This window comes from Rhodamnia argentea, chromosome 7 (assembly GCF_020921035.1).
Source record: "Rhodamnia argentea isolate NSW1041297 chromosome 7, ASM2092103v1, whole genome shotgun sequence".
NCBI classification, from domain to species: domain Eukaryota; kingdom Viridiplantae; phylum Streptophyta; class Magnoliopsida; order Myrtales; family Myrtaceae; genus Rhodamnia; species Rhodamnia argentea.
In genome coordinates this window covers 28,739,439-28,751,608 of record NC_063156.1, presented here as the reverse complement: position 1 = coordinate 28,751,608, position 12,170 = coordinate 28,739,439, and the positions used below count along the sequence as shown (strand labels likewise).

At 40.2% G+C, this 12,170-nt stretch overlaps 1 protein-coding gene across 3 annotated transcripts; it reads left to right on the top strand.

Annotated features, from left to right (window-relative positions):
- The first annotated feature begins 5,526 nt into the window (after positions 1-5,526).
- LOC115749730 lies at positions 5,527-8,313 on the top strand. 3 transcript variants are annotated; one of them, XM_030686673.2, is made up of 9 exons: positions 5,527-5,628; positions 6,502-6,576; positions 6,709-6,774; positions 6,900-6,997; positions 7,096-7,133; positions 7,245-7,332; positions 7,426-7,746; positions 7,838-7,903; positions 7,978-8,313. In XM_030686673.2, the coding sequence occupies exons 2-9, from the start codon at positions 6,516-6,518 to the stop codon at positions 8,128-8,130; spliced, it is 891 nt and encodes a 296-aa protein (XP_030542533.1). In that variant the 5' UTR covers positions 5,527-5,628; positions 6,502-6,515; the 3' UTR covers positions 8,131-8,313. The 3 variants fall into 3 exon arrangements, with proteins under 3 accessions (XP_030542533.1, XP_030542534.1, XP_030542531.1); XM_030686674.2 differs by lacking the exon at positions 5,527-5,628 and adding an exon at positions 6,179-6,401; XM_030686671.2 differs by lacking the exon at positions 5,527-5,628 and having other exon boundaries at positions 6,180-6,576.
- Positions 8,314-12,170: the final 3,857 nt, after the last annotated feature.

Here is a 12,170-nt window from a genome sequence, read left to right as displayed (position 1 = left end):
TTTTTTTGTACACTAGATTTTAATGAATTTATATATAGTATAGTGTATAGTAGTTATCAATGAGCTTAAATAAATACAAAGTTCAAAGTCGTCCTCTTGAACCTTTCTATGTGAATCTAAATAATTTGTGGACTAGATAGGTTTCTTCCTTGACGACGACTCCTTATTTAATTAAGGAAAAATCTTTTTCAATAAATATTCAGTCAACGTTGACTTCACCCTCATTTATATAATTCTGCTTTACGGAATGGGAAAAATTCCACCTAAACAACATAGATTACGGTACTTGCGAAGGCGTATACATAATGTCAACAGAAAATCATAATTTCTTACGAGGAACATAACATGTAGGAAAAGATTGCAGAATAGAATTGTCAATACACATAAAGTAAGATGTAAGAGAGTACAATGTTAAATAATAACTTTACTAAGACATGACAAATGCAATTTGAGTTCACCATTTGATTTGCCATCTTAAAAAAAATAGAAGAAGATCAATATATTTTATCGTGGCTTCTTAATCTGTTCTATGTAGATTAGATATAGCAAATAACTATTCTAGCACATTGTTTTAAACCTTCAAAACTAGGAAAAGAGGCACACACACAACTGTGTGCGCCTTAAAAAAGAAAGGGGGACAATTACAGTATAAGTCTTAATATTGGTCACTCCAATGCACTATAAGTCATGTAAAGCGCGTCCACTTTAGTCCTTTCCGTTAGCTCCGTCAGATTTTAGTGAACAGAAAATTTGCATAGTAGTTTATACCTACCACCACGTAAAATTGGAAAAAAGAAGAAAAAAGCTCCATAGCATTTTTCATCCGCTTGAAATTGACGGAAGGATGGACTCAAGCACATTGAAATCGCAAGCACTAGACTTAGATGCACAAAAATGAATGATTTTAGAATTAAAGCGCATTGTCGCAACAAGATTTAGGACGTACAATGTAATTAGAATAAGGGTTTTCAAAACTTCAATTTCGCCATGTAATTATTATATTTCAGAGATTTCATTTACCTATTTGAGCATTACAACATAGGATTGCAATTCGTCTCAGTTAGATTAACATGAGTTAAATGTACTTTTTTTTTTTTATCTATTTCAAAGATATTGAGCTTGAAACTAGTGACGATATTCGTCTCCTCGTAGATGAATCGATATTTCTGAAATCTAATTTATCGATTATCGTACAACACAAAGTCCAAATATTATTTTCATCCGGTTCTATTCATGCATCCAAAACTCGAATCATTCGCGCCCCATCTCTTCCAAAGAAGGAAGATGCCCTCGAACCAACCTTCCAAGATGGTTCGCATTGCCCATGCTTTTTACAGCTATCATGGAAAGCATCACCACCAATTTGACCAGCGACTCTGCAAAAAGATCTCAAATTTTGCTTCCACACTCCTCTTTTTTCTTTAAACAAGGCAAAAAGGACAATGAATCAAAGGCGTGCCCCATCCAAATTATGGTGTAAATTACTCCAATCTTGACAACTTTATGTTAGCCGGTGGCAATTGACCACTCCTCCACGTCTGTGCCTTCGCATGTGGCCTCACGATTTGGCATCGAACTTCAGATCCGAATCTTGGCAACCAATTATACCTCAAAGGAAAATATAATATTTTATCAATCGGTCAACCACATTTTTCTTCAGCGGTCTAAGTTGAATTTCAATGCTTCTTCCTTGCTCTAGACATTCACGGCTCCTCTCAAGTTGATAACACAAACATGTCACCACAGACAAATAATATTTTAGCCATAAATAAATGACATGTTACCACAGATAAATAGCCCCATACATGTTTTGCGATGAGGGCTAAATTGCTAATCTTCGTTTCATTATGAAGAAGGGAAAAAAAAAAAAAAAGGAGCCATTTGATATACCCAAAAAAAAAAATAGTAAATTTACTAGCAATTTGCCATTTTTATAAGCAAGGTAAAAAAAAAAATACCCAATAACTTTTGACCCAAAAAAAAAAGGTCTAAATAACTTTGCCATATCCTTAGGAATTTCTCCTGTGCCGAAAGCAACCCAATTGGAAAGAGTCCATTAAGTTACTTGCCTTCAAGAACACGTTGGAAGACCCCAAGGGAGGGAGAGCATGAATGGGGGACCAACAAATTTTTTTAGTAGCGCTTGGGACCAATAATTGAGTGGATTGTGGACTGAGAAAATTATATTAAAAGTCCTAAATTTATTGCACTTTTGCTAATTCAGACATAAATATTTTAAGTTTGCTGATTGAGTCATAAACCTTTTTCACATTTTGCCAATTCAGTCATATTGGTAAGAAATCGTTAACTTGGACGCCGATCGTCCTATGTGGCACCAACGACGCTAATATGGACAATTTTAAATAATATTTTAATATTTTTTAGAATATCGATATTTATTTTTAAATATTTTCTCTTTTTTTTTTTCTTTTTTCTGTTCTTTTTTCCTCCGGTCATTGGCCACCTCAATCTCCGTCAACGTTAGACGAGGGTTTCCCTTGCCTAGGTAGGCGAGGGCCGCCCTCACCAGCCATTGGCGAAGACTACCCTTGTTGTCCCCTGCAAGGGTTGTCCTCACAGATCTAGCAACTAGCCACCCATTCTTTTTCAATGTTTACAAAAAGAGTACACGAGCCTATTTATAGGTTTTATTAGATGATTTTTAAAGAAAATCAAATGAGATATGTATAATAAAAAAATATATTAAGATTAGAGCAATTATATTTAATATCTCTAACACATCATTTGCCCATAATTGCCCATCGTTTTGGAAATAATCCCACGAGATTCTGTACCATATGGACTGGACCTCATCACAATGAGTGAATAAGTTGATCAAAAGGATGCCTAAAATTAGGACCGAGTATAATGGACTGATCAAACAGGAAAGTGCTCGGATTGTCTTATTTGGTACAATTCCTAAGGGCTCCGGTTCGGTTCTCGGTTCCATAAAATTGGGCCCAGTTCTTGTTGGTCCGGTTCTCGGTTTCAAGGGTATCGGATCGAATAATATTTTTTTTAGAAAAAAATTTTCTAAATGCTTAGGATGCTCAATTTGACTTTCAAGTTCAGCGACAAAACTTTTTCAATTGAAGAGAGGTAATCCAGCGAGTATATCGTTAGCGAGAAAATTTCAACAACAAATCACAAAAAAAATTGCGACCGATCCAATGATTGGACCGCTCAAGAACCTAATCGGACCTGTCGATCCGATTTGGTCCAATTCTTAGACCATGAAACTAGGAACTGGTCCTCTCGGTCCGATTTCCCGATTCCAAGATGGGATCGGACCGGACTTGGAATCGATCACCCCTACCCAAATTTTTTTTTTTAGGAATTGACCTCATAGATGTGAATACAACGTGCATATAACTCTATGTTTCGGCTTGACCACCCCCCATCTTCTTCCTTTATCATACGACCTATAAAAAAAATTAAGGTTATATTTATTGGCTCAAATTTAATAGGTTAAAATAGACTCTCTTCCCCAAAAAAAAGGCCTCAAGTGCATTTAGTTTCTCAAATAAGGGCTCAATGTAGAATTTGTTTCAAAAAAGGGCTTGAAGTGCATTTTTTGTTTCAAAGAAGGACCTGAACAGCTTAATTGGCACGATTTCTCAAATAAGGGCAACCGTCTCCTTCTTCTCCTGCACTTCCACCCCCTCCTCCTCTTCCAGGTATTGCACATGTCTCGCTCTCGTCTCAATTTGTGGATCCCATGCTTTCCTTTCATGCTGCAAATCGAATTCGTAGCTTTGAATTGCGGAGTTTATGTTTGTGGTGGTGGTGATGTTTAGAGAAGTTCCTATGTTCCGTTTGGAGTTATACTGGGTCGGTTAGGTTTTTTGGATGCTCCGATTGATCCTTGTTCTTGGCGAATTCGGGGCTGCGGGTCTATTGCCTCAAAGCTTTCTTATGTAGGAAAGCTCACAGCAATGTGTCACTAGGATGTGCTCATCCTAGCGACACCACTGAAGCTGTAAAGTGGAGGTGTGCTGTCCCAGGTTGTCGTTTAGGGAGGTGTAAGGGACGAATCCATCCGGCCCCGCACAGAACGGGGACTCGCGTGCAACAAACCTCGATTTGACCAATCCGATTTCACAGTCGGATGAGCTCGCGAGAACGAAATCTTGGCACGTTTGTTGAATTGGTAAAAGGGAATAAAGGCGGATCACGTGATATTTTTGGATTAATTCATTGAATTTATTGTCCGCTTTGCCCCGTCCCATATCGAGTCTCACGATTTTATTATCATTGTTTCAAAAGAAAAGCTTGTTGTTACATCAAAAGGCGTCTCTACAAGTTAATTTCGATTTTGACATACATATCTCAAACACGCTCTTTCCCACTTCGATGTGCAATTCGGTTCATTCACGACCCTTCGCCATCCTAAAAGCACATTAGGAGCGACTTCTTATCCGAGCCCTCCGGCTCCGGCGATCACTCTTCGCCCTCGTCAAATCGGGTAGTCGGAAGCAAGACTTGCTCAGTGCAAGAACCGCCTCCGTTTAGGTAACCGAGTCCGGTTTTGCTAGGTATATGAAGTGAGGCCGGCAAGCACGCCCGGATTGAATTGTCTTATTTGGCACAATTCCCGAGGGCTTCGGTTCGGTTCTCGGTTCCATAAAATTGGAACCGGTTCTTGTTGGTCCGGTTCTCGGTTTCGGGGGTATCGGACCGAATAATATTTTTTTTAGAAAAAATTTTCTAAATGTTTAGGATGCTCAATTTGACTTTCAAGTTTAGTGACAAAGCAATGCAATTAAATAGGGGTGATACGGTGAGTATATCGTTAACGAGAAAATTTCAACGACAAATCACAAAAAAAAATTGCGATCGATCGAATGATTGGACCACTTAGGAACTTAATCGGACCTGTAGATCCGATTTGGTCCAATTCCCAATCCATTAAACTGGGAACTGGTATTCCCAATTCCAGGATGGGATTGGACCAGACTTGGAATCGATCACCTCTACTTAAAATCTTTATTTTTTATTTTATTTTTTGGGGAATTGACCTCATAGATGTGAATACAACGTGCGTATAACTCTATGTTTCGGCTTGACCACCCCTCATCTTCTTCTTTTATCATACGACCTATAAAAAAAAATTAAGGTTATATCTATTGGCTCAAATTTAATAGGTTAAAATAGACTCCCCTCCCCAATTTAAAAAGAATGAACAAGGGGATCCAACTCCAAGGACTACACATTTTGTTTGTGGAATTGAATAGACGAGCCAGAAAGAGTCCGGAAAGTGCAGCTCGTCTTGGTACTCTCGTTCAAGTTTTTCTAATGCCAATCTTGATGGGCTCTTTTTTTTTTTTTTTTTTTTGGTTCATTTCCTGTCAACTTCGTTTACGCTACTAATTAATTATTTAATCATCTAAACGTGAACAGAATTAAAACTATAGATTATTTCGTGCGAAAGCGACTCGGGACAATGAACCAAAAGGCCCTCTGGTTTTCTGCCTATATATACTCCGTCTCTGCCTCCCCTTCTTCCTCCCCCGCTCTCTCTCTCGCTTCTCTCTCCTCTTTCGCATTGACCCACATTCGTTCATCTCTCTCTCTCTCTGTTTCTCTCTGTTTCTTGCTAGAAATACCTGCATTGCCCATCGTCAACTGGTACGTTAAGTTTCCTCAGATGAAGCTCAATCCGGTTCTTTTGTTCGAGTCCGTATTTCGTTAAGACAAAGTTGTGGAGTTGAGGGGGCTTCTTCTTGTTGTTGGAAGCAATTCTTTGCAGCAGACGCTCTGAAAGGGCGTCTTTTTCTGTAAATGAAACTCCAAACGGACGGTTACTGGTGGCTCGTCGTCGTCAAGAGTAGTGTCGTCCATACATAAGTACGTCTGAAATTAGAAATGCCATGCAATTGAAAAAGCACCAATTTTTGGAAAAAAAAATGACATGATTTCTCTTTGCCGACTTCATCCGATGTCGTTTCATCATGCTCGTTTGTCTTCTGGATTTCATGACAAGTGGTTTACAAGTAACTCCGTTTCTTTAAAGGAGTATTTTCTTTTTCTTTATTATTTCAAGATACTGTACAATTTTGTTTTACTAAAGTAAAATTCATTTTGCAAAAATTGTTTTGCATGTGGCTCAATGCTATTTTTAAAATCAAAACCAATTTTCTAAGTCAGGCGCCTAAGTGAGCTAAATCGACCACTAGTTTTTTTTGGGTCAAAAGATGGACCACCAGTTCAGTCGATGGAAAATCCAGCAGTCCAACCGTTCTTCCACCTCCACCACACGGTGGTGGTGGTGGTTGTTCGTGGCTTGTTTTCTCAACAAAACCAAGCCATCCATCTGTTAATGGCCACTCGTCTTCTTTTAACTGTTTCCTTTGTCTGGCTGTCATCTGAGCGACGACCCTTGCCTCCATACCAGCCATGAAGTTCCTGACTCTAAAACTCAGACTGCACTTTCGGATAACTTTAAGGGACTTGAGACTTCAATGGAACGTAGTGCTCATGCCTGTTCGTTTTCTTTTCAAGGTTCCGTGACGGAGATGGAGTTCCAGGACCAGTTTTGCCCATCTCAGAGCCCCAAATATGACTGCCTTCTCTTTGGTAATCTGAACCTCTCCCGCCCCGTGTTTTTGGATCTCTCTTTTGTATGTATGTTCCCTCAAATCTTTGCATTCTTCAGTTGAGAATAGGAGGATTAATGAAAAAGTACTCTCTTTGCCATGCATTTTGCAGATTTAGATGACACCCTTTATCCGCTCAGTTCTGGCATTGCCAAGGGATGCCTTAAGAATATTCAAGGTAAATTGGCCATGTCTCGCCTCAACTCTCTGTCTTCTCTATTCGAACTGTACTTGTGTGCTGAGTCGGAGGTAAATTTGTTAGCGCAATTTCTGATGATGGCCCTCTTCTTCTTTTTTCTGTAGATTATATGGTTGAAAAGCTCAGCATAGATAGGAGCAAACTGGATGCTCTGTGCAACCTGCTGTACAAAAATTATGGGACAACAATGGCTGGTCTCAGGGTATGATTCTGGTCAAAAGTTATGGGACAACAATGGCTGCTCGTGGATTGTATTGATTTGTTTTTTTTTTTTTTTTCCTTTTGCCTTTTCCTGAGCAGGGGATTGGCTATGACTTCGATTATGACCAATACCATAGGTGAGACAAAGTGAAATTACCCTTGATTAAAATCTGTATTGACTAGATGAAGAATTTTTTTCTATGTTATTGATGATATGAATGTGGCTAAAAGCATTATGGGGTCTGCAGTTTCGTCCATGGAAGATTGCCCTATGAAAACTTGAAACCAGACCCGGTGCTTAGGAGTCTCTTGCTCAGCCTGCCTTTCCGCAAGATTGTACGTGCCTCACCATCTATATTCCAGCCTAATGACACTGTTATTGATGAGTAACCTTGAAACACCTCTGACATCATTCTGTGAATTGGCCAGATATTCACTAATGCGGATAAGATCCATGCCGCAAAAGTCTTGAGCAGGCTCGGTCTAGAAGACTGCTTTGAAGGGATCATTTGCTTTGAGACGCTAAATACTGTTCATGGCAGTGTTGCATCTGGCGATAAGAACGATGTCGAGTTTGTGGAATCACCTAGCACTGCTAACAGTGGGAGTTCAGAGATTTTTGACATAGTCGGGCATTTCTCAGGACCTGATCTGGGTTTGGGATTACCAAAGACGCCAGTTGTATGTAAACCATCCATGGAAGCCATAGAGCAAGCACTTGGGATTGCTGAAATTAATCCTCACAGAACGGTGAGATTATGTTTAACAGCCATTTTGGCAGCTGGCCTGCTCTTATGTTACGATACCGAATAATATTTCTTGTCTTGTTCTTGTGTCTCAGATATTCTTCGATGATAGCGTTCGCAACATACAGGCAGGGAAAAGAGTTGGACTTCACACTGTGCTGGTGAGTCAAAACTGGATTCCTGTACCGAAATCATTTCTCTACTGAAACTGAAGAAGATTGTAAAACATGTGCAGGTTGGAACTTCTCAACGATGTAAAGGCGCAGACTACTCATTGGAAAGCATCCACAACCTGAGGGAAGCATTGCCTGAGCTATGGGAAGCTGATTTGAAGTCGGAAGTTGGTTACTCTGGTGCGGTCCCGGTCGAGACTTCTGTGACAGCTTAGATAGGTGTTAATATAATCTCTTAATTGAAGAATTGGAATGTTGTTTCTCGAAATCTGCATTCGATGCTCAAGTTTTTATTCAGTAGATGAAGCACAAGTTCAGCTGTAAGCTTTGATTGTATATTAAAATGGTCTTTTTTGTACCTTTTCTCATTTTCGGTCTAGGATGTTCACAATTGCAATCAGTTACGTTTCCTGTTCCAGTTAAGTCAGGATCGAATTCTGCAGCTGCATATTGTCTGACAAGACATGGCATTGAACTGTGGAAACTTAATCATCCCGGAAAATCCCTTTTTATAGATTTGCAATGTGGAAACGAGCGCACCTCAAATCCAGTCCGTCCCCGGAATGTCCGATTTACTGACTGATTGATCTATTATGAAATCCTGGAGCAACTCTATCAATTGCAGTCATCATCAAGCCTTTTATAGTGCAAGGGCTTGCTGCACAAATAAGGCCCTTGAAATAGTTTCCAATCTTTTTGCTCTTCCCATTTCTCACAAGCTAAGCGAGCCAGTACCTCCGCCCCTAGAACGACCTTTTCATTTACCTCCTTTGGTGTTTTCTCAGGACAAGGTAATTCCTCTGGATGATTGTGTCTCCTCCCTCACAGCCTCTACATGTTTGGACCTCAAAAAGTACTCGACTGGCCAAAAGAATTGTGGAGGTTTTGCTATTTTTGGGAGATTCACCATAGAAGTAGATAGCAAGTCTTATTGAAAATTACAACTGGATCCTCGCATTTGCGCCTAATGATATGCTCCTGTTAGTAACGATCAACTTTTTTAGACATAACATAGTGTCTTGAGTTCATTTTGGCAGTTCCATTCACATGGAGAGAACGAGACAGAGACGACAGATCTTGAAGTCATCACTCTCCTCCCATCTGGTGCAAATTAATTCATTACCTTGTACCTCTTTTCCAGTTCTGCAGTCAATGTCGAGCATCTCCGCATTATCCGTATTGGTTTGGTTCAAATTCCAAGCAATTATGGTACATTGAGCTTCAAAAGAGATATTAGTCCGTTGGCGTTTCAACCTCATTGTGCGGGTAACGAGCAGATGCTCAACTTTTGTGGTGAGCGCCATTTCGTTCGGCAGTTCAGGATGGCGGTCGAGGAATCCAGCAAGTTTCTTCCTAATCAAGCAACTACCAAACTTCTATCTCCGGAACTAAATGGACAGATTGACAAAACGGACCGCCTCAGTGCATTGAAGAGAAAAGAGAGTCTCCATAGGGACGAAAGAAACATGGGAGAGAGAAGTAGCAAGCAGGCTTTTGTTCATGAAGAATCTGTAATTCGCTCAGAAACTTTCGATGTCACATCCCAATTCCTACAAGAATAGGGCAATGACATAGTCATCTTTTCACTCAAAGGACGCAACATCAAAATGTAACATGTTTAACCTGATATCAATTTATATATACACATACGTTTAGATATATATAAAAATGTCATGCGGTTACGGTAATAGAGCCTTTTATAAACAAACAAAAAGATACGCGTAATCACCAAATATTTCAGAAGCTCATCGGTTGTATGTACAACTTATACAAAAAAAAATCCCCTATCAAAAGTCCCCCCGCTAACGAAGCGCTCTCCTACTTGTGTATCACCGATGAACCCGAAAAACAAGTAAGATAAAAGGAGTGAGCTAACACGGCTCGATTAGTAATACATTTCTTCTAAGCGAAACAAACAATCATTATGCACATTTATAAAAAATAATATATTTCCGGTAAATCTTTCTATATATAGGGTTAACAACACTAATAACTTATAATCATAGATCAACAATCAATGGTCAATCCATTGAGTAATCCCAAACCAAGTATCAATGGTCTATCCACCGATTAATCTCAATCAAAGCAAAAGACAATAGTCCACTCTATCGACTACGAGAATGCTCTATATCGGACTATGGTCACGTTTAGCGCCACGACAAAGGCGGCCAAGTTTACCCCTCTTAACTAGGTCTACCACCTATATCGGCCCGTGGTGCGGCCCGGAAGGACGTCCCGATACTATGCATACCTCTCCCACTCAATCTTAACATAGCGATATGAGCATAGAACATAAAGCACAATCTCCAATAATCCAATCAAAATCAGAACCATCTCAAAACAACTCAAAACTCCACAATAAAATTTATCGACAAAATGCATTTCATAAACCATATATATAGCTTTCAGATATTCCCTTCGCAAAGTATTTATTCAAGGCATTTTGAACGATTTTCTTTCCAAAACTACTACAAACAATACCTTTCAAAGCTTCGTCAATCAATGACAAAATGTAGTAAAGAGTCGATCCAATTATGCAAGAAATATACTCTTTTCTTATTTCATAATATATATAGTATTCTTTTTAGTCTCAAAACATGAGTTTACAAACTCAAAGAAGAAAAGTACTACTTACCCGACAAAGCCAAAATCCAACTAGAAAGGTCACTCGAATTGACTCATCCGAATCCTTATCCAATATATAGAAAAACGGATCAAATCGAGTAACAAGTCATCCTAACGTACGACTTAGCTAAACTACACTTATTTAGTGAAAAAACAACAATTACGCGCCAACGGGAACTTATCCCTAACAGAAATGCAATGCTGTCTGCTATAGACAGCTCACGCGCCAAAACCGTTAAGGCCATAACTTCCTCCATCGAACTCCGTTTCAAGCCATCTTACTGTCAACGCGAAGCTTGTTTAACGTACTACAAAAGTCTCAACATAGCCAACCTCAGCCAATAACTGGAAACTAGCAAAATCAGACCTCGAAGTTTACTGTTCGCGCTGTACTGTAGCGCACCAGAATTGAAAATCTTGTTCCGGGCAAACCGTAGTGTCAAATTAAAATCCGTCGAATCCTACGGGTCCATAACATCCTAAAGTTTCTTTTTCAAGCAAAAACGCAGCCAATCGCCCATGAGATTGACACAGCAACTCATTTTCCTCAAAAATCCGAATTTTGCCCTAATTCCGAAAAAATCACTTCAATAGAAGAGACGAGAGGTGCGAGCCCTTACCTAGCGCTGCGACACGTAGTAAAACGAATTCGGCAAGGCGTTCGTGGTGGGTGGCGCGCGCACGTGACTTTTTTTTTCCTTCTTTTTTCCTTTCTTCTCTCTCCTTTCCCTTTCTCTTCTTTTCTTCCTTTCCTCTTTCTATTCCGGTCGTGCAGCTTGAAAGGGGTGGCCGACTGCCCTCTTTTAATTTTTCTTCTTCTCTATTTTTTTTTTTTTTTAGTAGTGGGTCCACCACCTTGGTTGACCTGGTCAAAACAAAGGCCAAATATTACATTCGATGTCATTCTGCTTAGCAGCCAAGGCGAGGGCCTGGCACGTCTCATGAGTCTCCGTGCATCGTTGACCAACAGAGTGAACGACATTGCGCACAAAGTCGAAGAGCCCAAAGTTGGGAGAGGCCGTGGCAAGAAGAAAAGAGGGAAAGTGGAGCTAGTCGATGTGAGGGCGCTCCTCATCCGATGTGCACAAGCCGTGGCATCAAATGATCAAAGGAGCGCAAACGCTCTGCTGAATGAGATAAGGAAACACGCTTCGCCTTTTGGGAATGGGACACAGAGACTCACTCACTACTTCGCCAATGGGCTGGGTTTGTGCAGGTGCCTTTATGCAGGGAGGTAGTGCGGTTCGTGATCCACCAGGTCGTTTCGTGCTACCACAAAGATTTCGTCATAGACGAAGTCAGCAAGTGGCTGTTGCTAGGATGGAAGGGACGGTTTCTATGCGCCCTTTCTACGTGGAAACCGGCATAGCGAGATCGATATGCTCATAGCTAAAGGAGCAAAAATGAGGCAGTCCCTAACAGCAGCTGTCAAAAGCTAAAAGATGACCGGGGACATCAGAATCACGTTCGTGATTCTCCTTAACATGTAGATAGTTGGATTTTACCAGATGAGTGAATGGCTTTTGTTTGAAAATCCCCTCGTTTAACACTCTGTTTCCCGACCATCTGATCTCATTGACCTTTTGTGTGGTGATTCTTTCACGTCTCCTTTTTCCGGCGACGAAGAAGC

Coding starts and splice junctions, on each gene's coding strand:
- LOC115749730 (XM_030686671.2), top strand. CDS start 6,462: ATGGAACGTAGTGCTCATGCCTGTTCGTTTTCTTTTCAAGGTTCCGTG. Junction 6,775..6,899: donor ATGCCTTAAGAATATTCAAG/GTAAATTGGCCA, acceptor TTTTTTCTGTAG/ATTATATGGTTGAAAAGCTC. Junction 7,134..7,244: donor GATTATGACCAATACCATAG/GTGAGACAAAGT, acceptor TGGGGTCTGCAG/TTTCGTCCATGGAAGATTGC.